The sequence below is a fragment of the Thamnophis elegans genome, chromosome 15, assembly GCF_009769535.1.
Source record: "Thamnophis elegans isolate rThaEle1 chromosome 15, rThaEle1.pri, whole genome shotgun sequence".
NCBI lineage: Eukaryota > Metazoa > Chordata > Lepidosauria > Squamata > Colubridae > Thamnophis > Thamnophis elegans.
Genome location: NC_045555.1, coordinates 48,040,306 through 48,060,476, shown reverse-complemented (window position 1 = coordinate 48,060,476; position 20,171 = coordinate 48,040,306). Strand labels below are relative to the sequence as shown.

At 40.6% G+C, this 20,171-nt stretch overlaps 1 protein-coding gene across 1 annotated transcript in view; it reads left to right on the top strand.

Annotated features, from left to right (window-relative positions):
• LOC116518369 (kinase non-catalytic C-lobe domain-containing protein 1-like) overlaps window positions 1–19,142 on the top strand; it is a 72,927-nt gene extending 53,785 nt beyond the window's left edge. The window contains 13 exon segments of the mRNA XM_032231703.1: window positions 774–867; window positions 967–1,064; window positions 2,533–2,753; window positions 3,993–4,106; window positions 5,543–5,690; window positions 6,123–6,308; window positions 8,066–8,227; window positions 11,133–11,215; window positions 11,958–12,108; window positions 14,249–14,371; window positions 14,495–14,554; window positions 18,350–18,507; window positions 18,801–19,142. Of these exon segments, the coding sequence (XP_032087594.1) occupies window positions 774–867; window positions 967–1,064; window positions 2,533–2,753; window positions 3,993–4,106; window positions 5,543–5,690; window positions 6,123–6,308; window positions 8,066–8,227; window positions 11,133–11,215; window positions 11,958–12,108; window positions 14,249–14,371; window positions 14,495–14,554; window positions 18,350–18,507; window positions 18,801–19,029 (1,827 nt within the window). The 3' untranslated portion in view covers window positions 19,030–19,142.
• The last annotated feature ends 1,029 nt before the right edge of the window (window positions 19,143–20,171 follow it).

Here is a 20,171-nt window from a genome sequence, read left to right as displayed (position 1 = left end):
CGCAGCTCACAGGCCACACACAGTCCTGGACAGCTAGTAATGTGACACCACAAGATCATAAACATTTAACATTATTATACGTATGTATGTGCGTACGTACATGTATATTTTATATGTGACCCAAGACAATTCCTCTTTAGCGCAGTCCAGGGATACCAAAAGGTCGGTCTAAAGGTTGCTGAAAAACAGAATAGGGAGGATCACATCTTCACTTCCAACAAATCATAAATGATATCCAGGTTCAGGTGTCATAGAGATTGGCTAGGAACTGGGACGATCTAATAGGAAGCACAGCAATAGTAAATTCCTTTGGCAAGCTGACAATAAGCAAAGCTCTTAAAAATAGAATATACTTCAAATTAAAATGTAATAAATGTGTAATTCCCTCATCTACAGCAGCAGCAGCTTCTAAAATCTTATATACAGTAGCAATAGCACTTAGACTTATATACCGCTTCACAGTGCTTTACAGCCCTCTCTAAAGGGTTCACAGAGTCAGTATATTTCCCCCAACAATCTGGGTCCTCATTTTACCGACCTTGGAAGGATGAAAGGATGAATGAACCTTGAGACCTGTCAGGATCGAACTCTAGGTTGTGGGCAGTACTGTATACTAACCACTCTAGCCACTATTCTAGCCACCACAGCAAGAGGCACTATTAAATATCCCGACGAGCGTGCTCTTAGATCGGTTTTTATGCTACTCAGCTTCCCTTCTCAGAAGCCCGCAGAGAAATGGCATCACTTTCGTTTTGTTCTGCCTCTTCCACCAGGAACTTGACCAGCTGATAATGATCGAGGCAAGAAATTACAGGAAGAGCATAAGCTTCTACCAGCGGCTGTTGTATAAAGAGAGAAGCAGGAAAGGTATATTTGGGGGAAATGAAATGCTAACAACTGTCTTATAGCAATTGTTCATCTGTGCTGATGCAACCTGGTCCTGATTACACTTTTCAAATCTTTGAGGTGGAGAAATAAGAACTTTCCTGCCAAAGCTGGAGAGACAGATAGAAGAGATGAAATCAAAGACACGGTTTCTTGAGCTTGTGAAGAAGTATATCCAGGTAACTATGGGAGTTTTCAAAAATTGGGTGTGAACGTCTGTTACTGTTATCAGGGAAGGCCCAGGCTCCCGTGCACTGACACACGATTAAGGTGACAACTGCAGTTGTCCAGAATAATTGTTCTAATTAGCTAAAGCTGCAACGTTGGGAGTCTTTCTCATCTACGCTATTTCTCTCTCTTTGTAAGAGAGCCATTCAAAGAGACCACATACTAATGAAAGTCATTATGCAGTGCAGGTGGTGTTTTTGGAAGGCTGTTTGTATTTCCAGGTGCCATCCATTGTTTTCTGTGGGAAGCAGTTTTGCCAGGCCACAGGATTCATTCAGTAAAAATTATTCAAATTTGGAGTACAAGGAAAAAAGAAATAAAACCCCTTTCCTGTTAAGCTAATGACTAATTTGTTTTCTGCTGGATATTCTTATCCATTTCAAAAACACTTTATCTTTCAAACCCCACTTTGATTTCTGGTTTTTGGACACACACACAGACACAAATGACTTTGGATGGCTGTTGTCAGGCAACTTTTTAGAATGGGACATGCGTTGCTCCACCTTTGAAGCATCAGTGGCCTTCCTGGGTTACCCGTCACAGCAATGGAGAACTTCTGGTTCATTAGGAGGTGTGGATTCTTATCTCCCTAACCAGCCCAATCAATGGTTACAGATAGTGACAGTGCAACTTTAGCAACTTTAAGAAACCAAACATTTCTGCCATGATTTCCTACCTTAATAAGGAGCTGCTCCAGATTTTTGTGGAAACTCTGTGGGTGCAGCATAGCTTGAGCACACAATTTGTGTGCGTCAGATCATATCTGCGAGTCAGCTTAATGTAGTGGTTAAGGCATCGTGTTAGAAACTGGGAGACGGTGAGTTTTAGTTCAACCTGAGGCACAAAGCCAGTTGGGTAACCTTGTGCCAACCATACTCTCTCAGCCCTAGGAAGGAGGCAAGGGCAAACTACTTCACCTCTCGCCAAGACAACTGTAGGAACTAGTCCCACCCTGCTTATTAGTACTGCATTTCCCCTTTCTAACTGTTAGAAATCCTGTATATGGCCCTACAGAACAAACAGTGCACAGTAGACATGTGCTTTTCTGCTTAACTGCAGAAGGAAATCGGGAAACTTCATACAAAGTTATGGAGCAGGGGTGTCAAACTTGCAATGGCACGTTGTTATGTGACATATCACAACTTTCTCCCCCTTTGTTAAACTGGGGCAGGGGAGAGTGCGTGACACATCTGGCCCGCGGGCCGTGTGTTTGACACCCGCGACCTAGAATATACCATAGGTGCAACTGCAAACGTATAAACACTGCCATCTACTGGTTGAAGAATACACTGCCGTAGTTATTGTATAAAATACATGAATACCGTATTCCAACACTTACTCCACATCTTTTGGAAGCGTTTTTTTTTTCCCCCTCTGTATCTTTTCTGTTTGTTTCTTTTTTGTCTCCTTTTGCTGCAGATTATGTATGCAGAAAAATGGGGTGTTGAACCATACAACTTTCTTACAGTGGTTAATATGGGACAAAATGAAATGCTGGACATCAGGGCCTTAGATGACGTGCTGACTTTTTATCACATAAACAAAGCTCCAAGTGAAGCTCAGTATAACCACAATCAAAATTGCCTAAGAAATCTTCAAGCTGGAACTCCACTTGGATTAATGGCCTGCCTGTATTCTAGGTACAGCCCCTTATACAATTCCACCAGAAATTATAGTAGAATAAAATCGAGTATCAATTCTAATCTTAAGACACTTCATGTTTTCCCCAGAAAAATCAGGAAATGTGGTATTGGTCCATCTAGCTTGGTGTTGCTTCATTAAGTACAGCAGTTTTAGAGGACTTTTCAGTTTTCCTATTTGTGGAAATATAGCAATAGCACCTGCTCATATACCCAAAGAAGTGCTTTTCAGCCTTCTATAAGCAGTTTACAAAGGCAGAGTCCCAATGGGAGTGGGCGGCATACAAATTTTATTAAACTGAAACTGAAACTGCAGTGATTTGGTTGTGATCGCTTAACAACCATGGCGGAAAAAAGGTCATAACATGAGGCATGATTCATTTAATAATTGCCTTACTTAGCAACCAAACCTCTGGTCCCAATTGTGGCCATAAGTCAAGGACTATCTGTAAATAGTTAATTTGTGCAAGAATTTAGACTAGAAAAGAGGAATGAGTGTCGAACATATTTCAGTGACCATCCTACTGGATCATTTGCAAAAACAAGGGGAAGAGAAGATGGCTAGAATTCTCACCATTTTTTGGGCGAACCTTTAAAAATTCTAGCATGGGAAGTTGGGGAGAAGAAGCAGATTTGTTTTTCACGTGTTCTTTGGTCTAGAGCACGGGTGTCAAACTCGTGGCGTCATGTTGCCATCACGTGATGTTTTGCGACTTCCCCCCCCCCCATTCACGAAGCAGGGTCGGCGTGGCCTGGGTGTGACGTATCCGACCTGCGAGGGCCGCCTGTTTGATACCCCTGGTCTAGAGCCTAGTGAACTGGCCCCTGTCGTGTAAAAGCTTAGGAAAGCAAGTTAAATTGTTACCTCTGAACTTAAAATTTTAAGCCTTTCTTACTGCATTTTTGCATTCCAGACTAACTAGAAATTCTAGTAGCTTTGTGCGTTTCTTAAGTAAATGCTTAATTCTGCAGCTTTTAGAAACAGAACTGGTTTTTAAAATTGGTAAGATTGTACCTTAAAAGTATTTTCGGCTCACAATAATGTCAAGAAATACGTTACTTGTTATCGTACATTTTTTTAAAAACAATCTTATTTCAAAAAGAACAATAAACAGAAATTGCAATATTAACTGATATCTAACTGAATAATTTCCTTTTGCTTCCTATTTTTTTTGTCACTCTTGAGACCAATAAAGCATATTTTAGCTTTGCATTATTGTTTTCCTTTGTATTCTTCAGAAACGCATTTTTAAAAGGCTACGTTCAACAGTTCCTATTCACTTTTCGCTATTTCTGCTCACAAGAGGAACTTCTACAATTTCTTCTAGATAGAATCAGAATTACCTTGCCCAGGTAGGTAATGAAACCCCACTGAAATCAGGTATATTTGAGCTCATTAGTATTTGAGTGGCCTTTATTATGTACCTTTTCATAATTATAAAGTATTGCTTACTTTGTAGTCAGAGGGCATAGCCAAAAAAAATAGTTCTTATGCCAGTTGAAGTTTCTGCAACCTTTAGATTTTTCTATCTGGATTACCAAGCCTGTTTTTGCCTCATAATAACAAGATTAGCAATGGTGCTGTCCTTAGAATTTCGATGAAAAACAAAGTAAGGAAAGTGATTGGCAGATTTTCTTACCTTCATTTCCTCTTACACCAAATGCCTTTTTAACATGGGTAGGATCGGGTGATTGTTGATGGGTACTTAAAATGGACCATTTGGCTACCTTTGATCCATTAGTTGAGCTATAATGTGAGTTTAACAGTCTTCTGGAATAGTGCCATACCCATTTTAAAGATAAGATTAGCACTCTTCCAAATGAGCATCAACCTAGTTGAGAGATCACCAGAAGAGGGAAGTAGGGAGTGATCAGGAAGGAATGAACTCCCTCCTTCTTTAATGCTGCTAAGGAATGTTGGTCCTGGCACCCGGTCCACTTAATAGCAATAGATCACTAGAAATCACTAGAAATAGCTAATACGTCCAATTTTATAAGATATGGGACTTGTTTTATCAGTGGCTGGGGGAAAAAACTTGGAAATGAAAAACGTTTTACTCATGCTTTAACTGAAGGAGTTAAATGATAAAGCAATGGGTGGAAACTAATCAACGAGAGAAGCAACTTAGAACTGAGGAGAAATTTCCTGACAGTGAGAACAATTAATCAGTGGAACAACTTGCCTCCAGAAGTTGTGAATGCCCCAACACTGGAAGTCTTTAAGAAGAGTTTGGACAACCATTTGTCTGAAAAGGTATAGGGCTGAGCAGGGGGTTGGACTAGAAGACCTCCAAGGTTCCCTTCCAACTCTATCATTTTGTCGATTATATCAGAACCTCCAACACAAACGGGTAGAATAGTTGAAATCAATACACTACAGGAACAGCACTAGTAAAACATTTTAAGCACACCTCTCGAGCTCTTTCAAAGCAATACTAAAAACCATGTTTAAAGGAGCTGCACAAGACTTAATAAGCACTTCAGAAAGTGATTATTCCAAGCCTAAAGTGGCCAAAATAGTTACTGGTAGAAGATTTTTTTAGACCAGAGGGGATCTGAAGAATTTTCCAAGGGCATCTGCTTAGATTTGTTCAATTCTTTCACTGATTGCACATTCTTCTTTAGGCCAAAATGTATAATTGGATTTCAACAGGGGTGTTTTTTTTCTTGCTTTTAAAAATTACATTTTTTTAATGTGTGATGTAATAAGCTGAAAGACATAATCTTTTAGAATGCTTATGTCAGGCGAAAACGCCTGTTCATCTTTTTCCTTTTTTTAATTTTCTTAGTTCCAGCCCAGAATCTTCCTCATTGTTCAGCAAAATATACCACCGTAGTTTCTCCATTCTTCACGCTTGGATCGAAGACTGTTACACCGTAGACTTTAGCATAAACACTAATCTCATGCGAATACTAAAAGACTTTATCATTTCCCAGGTAATTCACTGCTTTGACAGATAGCTTAATGCAAATGTCTTCTAAATCACCTCTAAGTTACAGGACATAATATTGCAATGCATTATTCTAAACATAATTGGTTGAGAATGTGGGGGAATGAGAATAAAATTTATTTCGGATAAATTAAGACACAGTTTGAAGCAGAGAGCCGAGGTGGCGCAGTGGTTAAATGCAGCACTGCAGGCCACTTCAGCTGACTGTTATCCGCAGTTCAGCGGTTCAAATCCCACCAGGCTCAAGGTTGACTCAGCCTTCCATCCTTCCGAGGTGGGTGAAATGAGGAGCCAGACTGTGGGGGAAATATATGCTGACTCTGTAAACCGCTTAGAGAGGGCTGAAAGCCCTTTGAAGCGGTACATAAGTCTAACTGCTATTGCTATTGCTAAGAATATAATTACTGACTTTTTACAGGTGGTTCCACTCAATGGTTGCGGCAGACAGTTGCTGTTATTACTTAATAACATTTCTAGTGAGAAAGAGAGAAAAGTTTCTCGGTTCTGCAAGATGGAAGAATGGGAACAAGGGATGGAGCTCCATGAAACACGATCATCATTCTCTTTTTCACGTAAGAGGGACTCGGGAAATGTTTTACAAAAGGTATGTCATTTCCTTAACTTGCTTTATATTCACTTATGATAACTATATCCAATTGTTATTCCTCCTCACTGTACTTACTAGCCTTATCTAATCTATTTGAAAGAGTGCCTTAGCTAAGTTATCATGGAAAGTTTACGTCTAAATTAAAAGGTGAATCTTGATTTTGAGTAGGATAGAACTATCAGATGCTATGAGAGCTAGTCCTCCACTGGTTACATCTTCTAATCTAGTTTTTAGCTGGGACAAAATCAAACAGCAGTTAATTGCATGAAATAATTGAGGTGTATGATTTATTTTCATAAATCTAGGGGTGGCCTGCAATCAAACTACACTTGGGGAGGGAGAGCACAAGCGAGTCAGGGTCCTTCCCTCCAGCCTTTGCCCAAAGCCCCGCACAGCACCAGGAGGATGAAGTGTGAATTCCGACCCCTCCCTCCGACCCACATATACCTTTTCCAGCTGCTTCAGAGAGGGCTTCAACGCTGCTCTTGCCTCGCATCCTCTGAAGAAGCCCCACCCTTCCTTCCTTCCACAGCTGGAGCGGGTTCTAACCGGCGCGGTAGATTTGTGGAATCTCTTCTACCGAGCCGGTTAGAACCAGCAGGAACCCACCCCTCAGCCCAACCCACCTTATGGGCTTGTTGTTGTGGGAAAAAGGAGCCGAGGTGGCGCAGTGGTTAGGGTGCAGTACTGCAGGCCACTTCAGCTGACTGTTATCTGCAGTGCGGCGGTTCTAATCTCACCGGCTCAAGGTTGACTCAGCCTTCCATCCTTCCGAGGTGGGTGAAATGAGGACCCGGATTGTTGGGGGCGATATGCTGAGTCTGTAAACCGCTTAGAGAGGGCTGGAAGCCCTATGAAGCGGTATATAAGTCTAACTGCGATTGCTATTGCTAAAAATTATTATTGTAAACATAATAAAGATGGGATAGAAATAAATAAATCAAATAAATCTAGAAAAGATAAAGTTCTAGTAGGGATTCCTGTTTGGTCATATTTGTAGAATTTGCTGTTGAATAAATTAGTGCTGAAGTTAAGAAAATTATGAGAAATTATTATGTAAGGAAAATCTAAGAATCTTCCTGACTAGCACTGATGATGTTACCTAATTAGGGTAATGAAATGTCTGCAAGAAATAAGCAAGCTCAGAGAGCACCAAGTACCCCTCATTTCAACCCTGAGCTACAAATATTCTCCTTTATTGGAACCTCCTTGTGGAGTATTGTGAAGCTGTTACAATGGCAACTCCACAGCGCTATACAGCAGGCCACTTTAAGGCAGTACAGTAGAAGCCATTTTGAGGCACAACAGAACGTATCTTAACAGAACACGCACACCGAGGGATGTTAGGGGTGTCTTACCCACCCATCCACCCCAGTATTTGTTTCCAGAGTGTAAGTAATCTGTGCACCAAGTTTGGTTGAAATTGCTTGAGGCATTCCAGAATTATTCTGGAACATACACACACAGCCATTTTTATATAGAGAGATATCTTACATAAGCTGATAAAGGAGGAGAACCTTGTGGCTTAGTGGTTAACACATCTGCCTAATATGTAATACAGCCCAGGTTCGAACCCCAGTAAGGGTATGGCTAGCTAAATAGCTTGAAATAGATCTATACTAGTCTCCCTTTATTTATTTATCAGCACAAGAATATATATAAGAATATATATTTAAATTATATATCTTATGAAAGACTGGTTTCAATTTTCCTTATGAACGATGTAGCTAATGGCTCTTGTCCTTCTCAAACAGCATCTTAGCTGGAGACTTTCAAAAGGCCCTGAACCCCAGGTGTGTCATCGACCCACAACAGAAGAATTGTCTGGCTTCTGCATCAAAATAGCCGAGGCTCCATATTTCTTAAACGAATACACCGCGCAACAACTTTGTTCTCAGCTGACATTATTAGAACAGGTAAAATGGATTTTCTGTCACCATGGTTTTAGCACTGTGCTCTTTAAATATTGCTATGCTTTGACACTCCAGTTGTATATAACAATATATTCAGAATGCGGTGAAAGCACTGAATTCATTTTGAAAGACCAAAGTGGAGCTGTGTGTGTCAATGGCTTAATCTGTGCTGGTTTCGCCTCAGTTGTCTGAGCTGACTCACTGACCCCCGAGGGGAAAGCCTCTTCACCTCATATAAATTAATGTAAATTCTATTATTATTTTTTCTTCTCTAGAATGGAATGAAATTTGTAGGCAAGCTAGGGTATTGTTAACAGACAAGTCATGCCAGTTTTCATTCCAACTGGGAAAAAAAGTTATTTAGAAGTACTTACTTTGAATTTCTAGCTTTCAGCCAGGAAAAAGAGTGTAAGCGTTTTGCGTAAAATTTAAAAGTGACCCTAAAATAATCATGTTGGCATCAAGAAGCATTTAGCGGAAGCCGAAATAGCACTTTGTGAGACCCAGAGAAATTGCTCCAAATGCTGATACTTTCCCGTTGCAAAATGTCAACTTCCTATTTACCGTATATACTCAAATATAAGCCGAGTTTTTCAGCCCACTTTTTGGGCTGAAAAAAGCCGCCTCGGCTTATACTCGAGTCAGTGAAAAATTTGCCCGAAATGGAGGAGAAAAAGGGGCGGGGCCATGCCGCTGGGTGACACTCGTGAATGGCCCGGCGCCCCTGTGAGTTTCCCCTCCCTCTGTGTCAGTTTGCCGCGCAGCGCGCACCGCACCATCCCCCCTCCTCACGTTCTAATGTAATGCAGGGCTGTCTTACGATTCCCCTTCCTCCCCCTCCTGCCGCTCTGCAACGATGTCCCACCTCCTCCTTGTTATGGCAAGCAGCCACATAGCGATGTCCCACCTCCTCTGGTACAGTGATCCAATGATAGGAATCACTGTGCCGTGTGTCATAGGAGGCGGGACATCGCTCCCGCGGCTGCACGGGACATCATCATCACAGCGGGACATCAGCATCATGAGGTGAGTGAAGTATTTCATTGAATACACCGCTAGTTTACTGTTTTTCTTTGAAATAAATATTCAAAAACATTATTGGTATCTATTTTTATTTTTGAAATTTACCGGTAGCTGCTGCATTTCCCACCCTAGGCTTATACTCGAGTCAATAACTTTTCCAGTTTTTTGTGGTAAAATTAGGTGCCTCGGCTTATATTCGGGCCGGCCTATACTCGAGTATATACGGTAATTCACTTTTTTGAACTGTTTTGTTTAAATCAGAGCAGGGAACCTGGTAAGCACTGAGATCACGTCGATGCCCATGGGCGCTATTCTCCTTACCCATGCTGCTGTGCTTTGTCTCTTAATAAGGAGTTTTGTATCAGGAAATAGATATAAGCATCTTCCCATCACAACAAGCAATGAGAAACTCAAGGATCTAGAACTGTCTCTCTCTCAATCTTGGCAACGTTAACACAGGTGGAGTTCAACTCCCAAAATTCCCCAGGGCAACATGGCCGGCTGGGGAATTCTGAGAGGGGAAGTCTGCCTGCCTTAATATTGTCCCAATGTTGAGAAACACTGATCTAGAAGTTCCTGGGCACTATTTTTTTTTTCATTCATCTGGAATGATCTCCCTGTTGAGATCCGGACCCTTACTACCCTCCCGGCCTTCCGCAAAGCCACCAAGTCCTGGCTGCTCCAGCTGGCCGGGGGGGGGCGGGGGGCTGCGAAATATCCAGCCCCACGGAAATTGTGAATGTTGCGGTTTTGTTTTTAAAGTGTTGTCTTTGTCTAGTTTTCCCCCTTTCCCTTGTCTATTGTGAGCCGCCCGGAGTCCTTCGGGAGTGGGTGGCATACAAGACAAATCAAATCAAATCATATTTATAATAATAGCAATATTGCTGTCAATTAGAACCATCTAAGGCAATTTGGGAACGGACTGAGCAACATCCAGAACTGGATTTCATTTGTTAGTGTAATAATATTAAGTTAATAATTATAATATTGTTAATTATTTACTTTATTATAATTAATAATGGCAATTATTGGTGGCACAGTGGTTAGAATGCAGTATTGCAGGCTACTTCTGCTGACTGCCGATTACCGGCAGTTCGAATCTCACCGGCTCAGGGTTGACTCAGCCTTCCATCCTTCCGAGGTGGGTAAAATGAGGACCCGGATTGTTGGGGGGGGGGGTGATATGCTCTGTAAACTGCTTAGAGAGAGCTGTAAAGCACTGTGAAGTGGTATATAAGTCTAAGTGCTATTGCTATTTAATTAGGGGGAATATAGCAAGCAACTTTTCAGCCCTACCTGGACCTCATATGGTATTATTACAATACCTTATGAGAGGCAATGTTCCCTGATCTCTTCAAAGATGAATGGCATATCTGTAAGAAGCTCATATTGGACTTGAAAGATATGAACAGCGATTGAAAGTAGAATCTCCATCTGGCTTCTGTAGACTAAATTCACTATGTTTTCTTGGAGATTTGTTGGTTTGTTACTTTCCAATCTAACTACAAGCTCTGCTAGTTCCTGATGGTCTCTCATGTATGCATTCATTAGATCTGAACCTGCAGAGTAGTTTTAAAGCTGAAAGAAAATCGACCTCTATCAGTGACTCACACTTTAGAATGAAACTGATAAGAGTGTATTTCAGTTGGATTAGTTTTTTTTTAATGCTCAAATTGCCGTGATTGTCTTGTAGAATGGCTTTTAATGAGTGAAACAGGGATGGAATGTAAATAAATACCTCCTTGATTTATTGGTACAATTGGTGTCTTTCTGGGTCATTTCCTAACAAGACTACAGTATGTGAGTTTGGATTAGAAAACACAATAATGGAGGCATGCAAAATGGAATATATAACCCATGGCCGTTTTCTTTTTCATCTGTTTAGGAATTATTCCATAAATGCCACCCAGTGCATTTTCTAAATTCAAGATTGCTCGGAGTCAGAGATAAAACAGTGCCTCTCCCAAAGTAAGTTTGCTATTTAACCAACCTTGCTGATGGAAGCGGAAAACTACTGAGATGCCATAATATTTACCTTCTGCTTAGCTTTAATTACAGGCTAAAGCTGTTATTCAGTAGCCCCTTCTATTGTTTCTGCAGAATCCCTTTTCTTTCTTAGGTGGCTATAAAATGGCAGAATTGAAGGCAGTTCATTTAATGTGAACCATTGGAACAAGTTTACCTCTAAGGCAGATGCCCCCAAACTTTCTCAGTTAAGGAAGCATCCAGCTATTCCTAAACTGTGGACCGTGCTCCCTTGAGGCTCACTAACAAGCTTGCTAACTGTTCCACATGTTAAATATTGCAGTAAAGGATATTTCGGTGCTCCTGTGAGTTCTTTGCAACATCTCTGAGGCTGCGGATCAGGAAGCAGATCTGCATAAGGTGGGGTGAGATAGGAAAAAATTTAGAAGTCTAGTTTTAATCCTGGCATCATCCGGACTATTAAGGAAGGCAAATCAAAGGCTGCAGAATTGTGGATAAATTATCCAAGGCATTTACTTGGTGCTTAGCTTGCCAGTTAGATACATTCTGAAAATAATGTCTTTTGTTGAAGATCTAGCTTACTGGCGTCTTTGAGCTTTGATCTTATATCCCTTGGGGTTGGAAATAAATGCAATCCGATTCGTGGCTTTCCTTGCAGTGAGTTGTGTTAGCTTTTGCATAGACTTAGGCTGTAAGTGTTATACATTTTTATTTCATTTCACAGGGCTTCTTCCTCTGAATTGCTATCTACTCCGACCTATAACCTTTTTGCCAACAACTGTGTCCAAGATGATCACCTCCTGCAGCTTTTAAAATATGCAGATAATGTCAGTACCTGGGTTGCTGCAGAGATAGTAACCAGTTGCAGCTCTAAGGTATGAATAATTCCTGTTTCATGAATTGAGTGTGAATGTGTGCCTGGGCAACATGATTCGTTATTGTGATTTTATTTATGTGATTCTTTATGAGCCGAGGTGGCGCAGTGGTTAAATGCAGCACTGCAGGCTACTTCAGCTGACTGCAGTTCCGCAGTTCGGCTGTTCAAATCTCACCGGCTCAAAGGTTGACTCAGCCTTCCATCCTTCCGAGGTGGGTGAAATGAGGACCCAGACTGTTGGGGGCAATATGCTGACTCTCTGTAAACCGCTTAGAGAGGGCTGAAAGCCCTATGAAGCGGTATATAAGTCTAACTTCTATTGCTATTGATTAATGACTATTTCTCTGAATAGAGCAGGATCATAGCAATAGCAATAGCACGGGGAGTTATATATCACTTCATAGTGCTTCACAGATCTTTCTTTTTTTTTTCTCATAGAAAATTTTTTTATTTTCCATTTTCATAGCATATAATCACATGTATACTATTACATGGTCAATATCATGTTGTATTATTAAGTAATTACATCAATTCATCTTACCATCATCTACCAAAGGGGGGGGGAAACCAGTTATTGGCTCTTCTGCTCTCCATACACCATATTTATACCTTATCCGACACTTTCTTCCCCCTCTCTCCTCCCCCTTTCTACATCCTTTCTTCCCTCCATCATCCTTTTCTACTCTACTTCCCCTTCCTTTCTCCTTCTCCTCTCTCCCCTTACCACTCCCCCTTATACAGTTCTTTCTAAGTGGTTTACAGAGTCAGCAAACTTCCCTCAATAATCTAGATCCTCATTTTACCCATTTCGGAAGGATGGAAGGCTGAGTCAACCTTGACCCGGTCAGGATCGAACTGGGGGTCGACAGAGTTAGCCTGCAATACTGCATTCTAACCACTGCGCCACCACAGCTCTTTGGTTGACAGAGAAATCTTTTGCTTTCTCTGAACTACATTAAAAAAACAAAACTGTAACCCAATTCCCAGAATTCCCCAGCCAGGAGGGGGAAATTTGTAAGTGCTGTTTTAACACATCTGTGTGCGTTTGTGTCTTCAAGTTAGTGTTAACTCCTGGACAAGTCGCTGCAAGTTTCTTGGCAGCATTTTTAGAAGTGGTTTTTGCTTGAGGTTTGGGAGATAATGACGGGCACAAGGCCACCCAGTTGGCGTTCTGCCTAAGATGGGCTGGTTTCTAGTTTGGTGCCTTAACCACCGCACTAAACTGACACTTCATTTAATAACATGATCAATAAATGGGCAGTTCATCTTTAGTATCTATTGTCTGATGTAATTTCCTTGGATAAATATAACAACATTCCTTGCAGATTCCGAAAGGTGAACAATTGCTTAATTGTTTACACTTTTAATTCTTTTTCTTTTTTTATTACTTTTTTATTATTTCCTGTATTTCATCAGTTTTTGAAATTCAATAAAGTTGTATTAAAAAAGAATATAGTCTATGAATTCTGATATTTATGCCTATTAAATAGTGTATCGTTAGGTATTATAATTTGCATGAGGATAAGCTAATTTTATTGCACCAGGATGATCGTTCTTGGTTCTTTGTTTTCTGTTTTCATAAGTATCAATAGATTTTATAGTTTATTTAGTTTTATAGAGCTTATAGATTTAATTTGCCTGGGTGCTTTATTGTGTTTGATTATATTTTATCTTGCTGTAGTCTGATCATTAACTAAAATCAAGTCTTTCCCTCTCGTCCCTTCTCCAAAATACACAATTATTACTTAGTAACCAAAAGCTACTTGGAAACCGGAGTTTTTGTAATTGCATAATAAATCTAATGAAGAAGTGTTTCATGGGGAAAAACATATACAATGTGCTTTGTGGTTTCAGCAAACAAGACAATTAGAGTAATTTATTTAATCTGACACCAAATCTCTTCTTTTTAGTGAGCATTTTGCTTGGGTTGCCAATGGGTAATGAATTTTATCACATTTAGCTAGCTGGAATTGAAAGCATTTAGCTATTTCCATATAATGATGATGTCCTCCCTGAACTGCGTAGCGAAAAAAATAGAGCTGGAAATGTGTTTTTTGACATTGAGAGCTGGGCATTTGTACACATTGGCAGAGAATGCTGATACATTTTGTTTAAACTGTTTTCTGATTGTTCTCCAGGTACAGATGAATTGGGTATCAAAATTTCTCTTGACTGCCAAGTGTTGCTACAAGCAAAGAAATTTTGCCACTGCCATGCAAATCCTGAGAGGTCTGGAAAATCTCATTGTCAGACAATTGCCTGTGAGTGCTACGCCTAGTTCTTAGTTGTTTATACAGGCAGAATACTTTTAAAATAATATTTTAAAAGGATGCGTTCCACTCGTAATATTCAGAAGACTAACATTTACTTTGATTTCTGTTCAGATTTGGAAAAACATGCCTTCTAAAGTTTCTGATATACTGGAAGAACTGAAGGCTGTAGAGGTACAGTAAAAAAAAATAACTTCTCTTCTCTCTATCTCTTCTCTATCTCTTCTCTATCTCTTCTCTATCTCTTCTCTATCTCTTCTCTATCTCTTCTCTATCTCTTCTCTATCTCTTCTCTATCTCTTCTCTATCTCTTCGGGGCGATTTTGTGTTTTTTCTGCAGGAGATCGAGTTCGAGTTTGAGTTTAATAGATTTATATGCCGCCCCAATCCCGAAGGACTCCGGGCGGCTTACATAAAAACAATAAAAGGAATATTAAAAAGTTTAAAAAGTAGAAGACAAGAGAAGTTAAAAGAGACACAACATGCACTCAACCTTAATGGGGCTGGACCTCATTCAAGAGGTCAACAGCCCCAGGCCTGCCGGAAAAGCCAGGTCTTAATGGCTTTGCGGAAGGCCGCAAGAGTGGGGAGGCTCCGGATCTCTGGGGGTAGATCGTTCCATAGGGCCGGTGCAGCCACAGAGAAGGCCCTCCCCCGAGGAGCCGCCAAATGACATTGTCTAGCGAGTTGAACTCTAGCGAGGTTTTTTTACAAGGAGATTTACTGGACAAAAGGCGAGGAACACAACAGACCTGGAAAGGTAAGAGGCGCGCCTAGCTTCTCCCCCCCCATCTGCCACCCCTCGCTAAAGGGGCGGTGGGGAAGGGAACCAAGCAGGCTGCCTTTACCATTGGGGTGGGGTGGGCGGTGTTTTTTTTGCGCGAGAAGGAACAGGTGGGAGGGGGTGATCACATTGGTGGCCTGTGCGGGAGGGAAGGGCGAGGGGTGGTGGAAGCACTTTGCTTCACCTGTCTTTTCAGCGGACCCTCTTTTTGCCCCGCAGGCTGTACGCGTAGGTGGTACAGTGGTAATGTTGGGGACCGGTTGTGCATGCGGTTAAATAGTTGGGGGCATGCTTATTTTCAGGGGAGGGCTTATTATGGCGCATGCTCTGAAAAGCCCGATTGGGCTTATTAGCAGGACATGTCTTATTTCCATGGAAACACGGTATTTGAGTTTCACTCTGAGGATTTGGCCTTCTAAAGAGCAGTCAGGGTTGATCTCCTCTAGGACTGACCGCTTGGATGGCCTTGCAGTCCAAGGGACTCAATGCAGGAGTCTTCTTCTCCAGCCACAGAGTTCAAAGGCTTCAATTCTTTGGCGCTCAGCCTTCCTTATGGTCCAACTTTCACAGCCATCCATTGCAACTGGGAGAACCATACGCTTCACTACTCTAGGTCAATGTTTTCCTTCATCAAGTGTGAGACAATAATATTAGACAACCATTTCCAGTCATCCCAGCTTGGACTGGGCTGGAGATTGGGAAAAAGAGCACATGATCTGGGCCTTCCTTTTATACATATGCTTCTCTTGTCCACCACAGTACAGGCAGTCCTCGACTTACTTAACTTTTTGAGCCCAAAAGTCCCCTTGTTAAGTGAGACATTTGTTGAGTGCGTTTTGCCCCATTTTACGACTTTTCTTGACATAGTTGTTAAGCGAATCACTGCAGTTGTTAAGTTAGTAACATAGTTGTTAAGTGGATCTGGCTATCCTGTTGACTTTGCTTGTCAGAAGTTCACAAAAGTTGATCACGTGACCCTGCGACACGCATAAATATGAGTCGGTTGCCAAGCATCTGCTGTCAGGTTTTCTAAAAATGCCCCAATTAATTCATGAGCATTGAGCCAAGTTTCAATTCAAAACGTGTCATTTATTAGGAGCACCCTAGGCAAGATCTTTTTGCAGCCAGATCTAAGCCTTGTTTGAGTTATATCTGAACTTTATCCCCCTGTTCCTTCCCTCCCCTCAGTCTGTGTCACAAATCACATTCCCAAATGAGGTGCACCCCTCCCAAGCCTGCCGCAGTAATCTGAGATCCGACTTCAGCCGACAGTATGTGTGGAATGTGCCCCACCCCTCTTACTATGGAAATGTTAGGAGTTGACATCTGCATTGTGATCATGTGACCACGGGGATACTGCAACATTCATGGGGAAAAGGGTCATAACTTTGTAACTTCAACCAATTACTAAACGAACTGAATTGAAGATTACCTGCATTCCCCTTCCGTGCAAATCTAACCGGAAAGAAGACATCTGGGAGTCTCTCCTCAAGAAACTTGAAAATTTGGAGGAGGGGAGCTTACTTTACTTTATATTTTCAACGTTTGTATCCAAGGCTTCTCCCTAGGATTTGACGGCAGCCTACAGAGAAACAGTTCCCAAAGCAGAGACAAGTTTAAGGATGAGCGGAAAAATTAAACAAGATCTTTCTGATCAAGGGCTGACATTGTCTCAAGTCTTGGAAATCTTGTCCCCATCGGCTCCGCTTAATGGTTTATCCCTCCCTCAGGCCAGCCAAGATCCAAAATGTTTCTTGCAAATGTCATAACCGCAGCCTTTCTGACAGAGAGTGAATGAAGAATTGGAAAGCTATCGGCGATTTTCTTTTTGTTTTAAAAACTGTTCTCTTATAAACAGAAGGATAAACACAAATCGAACAATCCATTCGCTGATTTCTACTTCTCTCGCATTCTCCCTTGGGTGTTTTTTTTTTAGATGCAGTTGTAACATTTCAGATTTGGTTGCAAAAGAATATTGAATTATTTTTTTTCTCTTAGCTCCTGCCTTGCAGGATGGGAACATTTTAAACACTGACTTTGAGAAGTGCAGTACCTTTTTATTCAAAGTAAATCTCTCACCATGTCTTCTGCTTTTAGCCAAAATAAAACAATTGTTAGGAGTAGTGAAGGTATATATGTACGGATATGTGATTTTTGGCGGTGTTTGCTCCTCCAAAGATCTGGATCACTTGTGTTTCCTTGAAGGGATGACATTTTGCAAGACAAGAGAACATTTTGCAATTGCTCTTTATATCCTGCAGGACTGAAATCTGGCATAAAAACCCATGTCCAGACATAAGACATTATTATACATTATTTATAGTATATATTACACAGTCTAAGGCAGTGTTTCCCAAACTTTTGACATATGTGTACCACTTCTATAATTTTCGTAACGCTGAGTACCCCTCGTAAAAAACATATGCTTTAATAAAAATCAAAATATATTTATTTTTTATTTTTTTGGTACATACGCAAAATAAACGAAAGTTATATTATAAAGAACATTTATTTGATTCAATGAGAAGGATGAAATTGTTTATGTTGAGATGACAGATCGTCATAATATGGTTCCCTGGTTGTTAATTTTAACCTGAGATGCGGTTCCACGTCCAATAGTCTGTACCCCCACCAAACTCTTCCCGTACCCCTGGGGGTACGCGCACCACACTTTGGGAAACACTGGTCTAAGGGGACGCTCAGTGGCTAAGACGCTGAGCTTGTTGATCAGAAAGGTCGGCAGTTTGGCGGATTGAATCCCATAACGGAGTGAGCTCCCGTGACTTGTCCCAGCTTCTGCCAACCTAGCAGTTCGAAAGCATGTAAAAAATGCAAGTAGAAAAATAGGAACCACCTTTGGTGGGAAGGGAACAGCATTCCATGCGCCTTCGGCATTTAGCCAGATTCAGCATTTAGTCATGCCAGCCACATAACCATGGAGACGTCTTTGGACAGCGCTGGCTCTTTGGCTTTGAAATGGAGATGAACACCACCCCCTAGAGTCGGGAACGACTAACACATGTGTGAGAGAGGGAACCTTTACATTATAGTTCCCAATTCTAAGTCTTTTCTCTTTACATATTATACAAAAATGTTTGTTACAACATAACAAAGACTTCCCCATCAATCGTCATGCTCTGTTCTAAGCTGTCTGCCTGTCTGCATGTCTGTGTGTATTATTTCAGGTATTTTTAAAAAGTGACAGCTTGTGCTTAATGGAAGGGGAGAGATTTAAAACATCGTCAACAATTCCATCAGCTCACATACTTGCTATGCACATACAGCAACTTGAAACTGGAGGATTTACGATGCGAAATGGCACATACAAGTGGACCAAACTTAGGTAATGTTTTCAAGGCATGGTTTTTATTAAAATGGAATACAGTCTTGCAGCTTAATATAGCTGAACAATAATGTTTAAAAAACATAACATGTATATTATTTATGAAATAATTGAAGGCAGGATAAATTGAGCATTTCGATTATTTGTTGTAGAATGCTTTATACAAATTTGTTTTTTTTTTAAAAAATTGAATATTAAGTGCCTAATACAGTGTTTATTTCCCTATTTTATCAAATATGGGGGGGGGGGAAACCCCAGCCTGACTGGATTCTTTCATCTTTTCTCGTTTTAAGGAATATTGCGAAAGTTGTAAGCCAAGTTCAAGCATTTCAAGAAAACCCCTACGTGTTCCCACCAGATTGCCAATTACAAGATTTCTTAAGGCAACGAATAACTTTCCTTAACGACGCAGACATCTTCACATTAGCGGCTAATAATTATGCCAACTTCCATCAGAAACCTGAAAAGCAATCTCGAAAAATCCAAGATGCATTGCACAGGATGAAAGCAATGTTTCAGTGAGGTTTATATACATCCCTCTCCAGCAATTTTTATTTCAAAAAACATCTTCCTGGATCACTTACTAAAATAGAAGAAGGGCTTTGTATGGTTGTAAATATTGTGTACAGGTAGTCCTCAACTTATGAACAAAATTGAGCCCAAAATTCTTCTGTTGGGATGACCTTGGTTCCCATAAGAAAACTTTTTTGTTTTGACTAGTAACCCTTCTATCTACGTTCCCCTCTCCCTTCCCCTCGCATCAGAGTTGACATACTGGATGTAATCCATAGGCAACCCACTACCAACCACTAGTTTAGCTCAATGGTGTTAACCTGATTATTTGAGTAACTTGCTTCAATCGAGGAGTGGACACATCAAATTCAAAACAAAACTCCACAATGGCCATATGGCTAAGGCCCTTAATCAAAACTAAGTATCAATGAAAGTCTTCCTTCTGATAACTTGCACAAGATCCGTTGAGAGCTCTTCTTGTTGCTTGGGAAAGAGTAGAACGTATCAGAAGAGAAAAAGATGCATCAACAAGAGGTGGTCCTACCACTTATAGTAAGTGCCTCCAAGGGAACGTATCCCTCTAGCAACAAAGTATTTTCTGCTCTCAATTACCTAATGCTACCTGAGTGCTCATATAGTATCAGCCTCCACAGGTAATAAGAAAATGTTTCATTGCCCATTTGCTCCTAACGTTCTTCCACATCTATTAGGTTTCGGGGGTTGGCATGGCCTTCTAAGATTGAATTCTCAACATACAGAAATGATTAGACCTGAATTTGGTTTCTTGAGTCAGATTACCTAAACTGAAAGCAGAGACTTAATTCCAAATCATAACCACTTTTATTTTTATTTTTAAAAACCATGTTCAGTATCTATTCTTTTTCTTATACCAGCTCTCCTATTTATGATTCTAAGGCAGCATATGACTCCTTTTCAGGAATAAATTTCATACAAATTTGCAAACATGATGCGTTTCCATGTGTGCTATGTATTTGATTGGCATGACATTTTGTATACTTTTAATACTTTTTATTACTTTTTCTGTAATTTCCTATTAAAGCAGAGCACCTGTTGAACAATTAGTTGGTGACAATTTTACTATTGCACACTGATTTGTTTCAAAGGATTTAAATCCTTCATTTAAGAAAGTA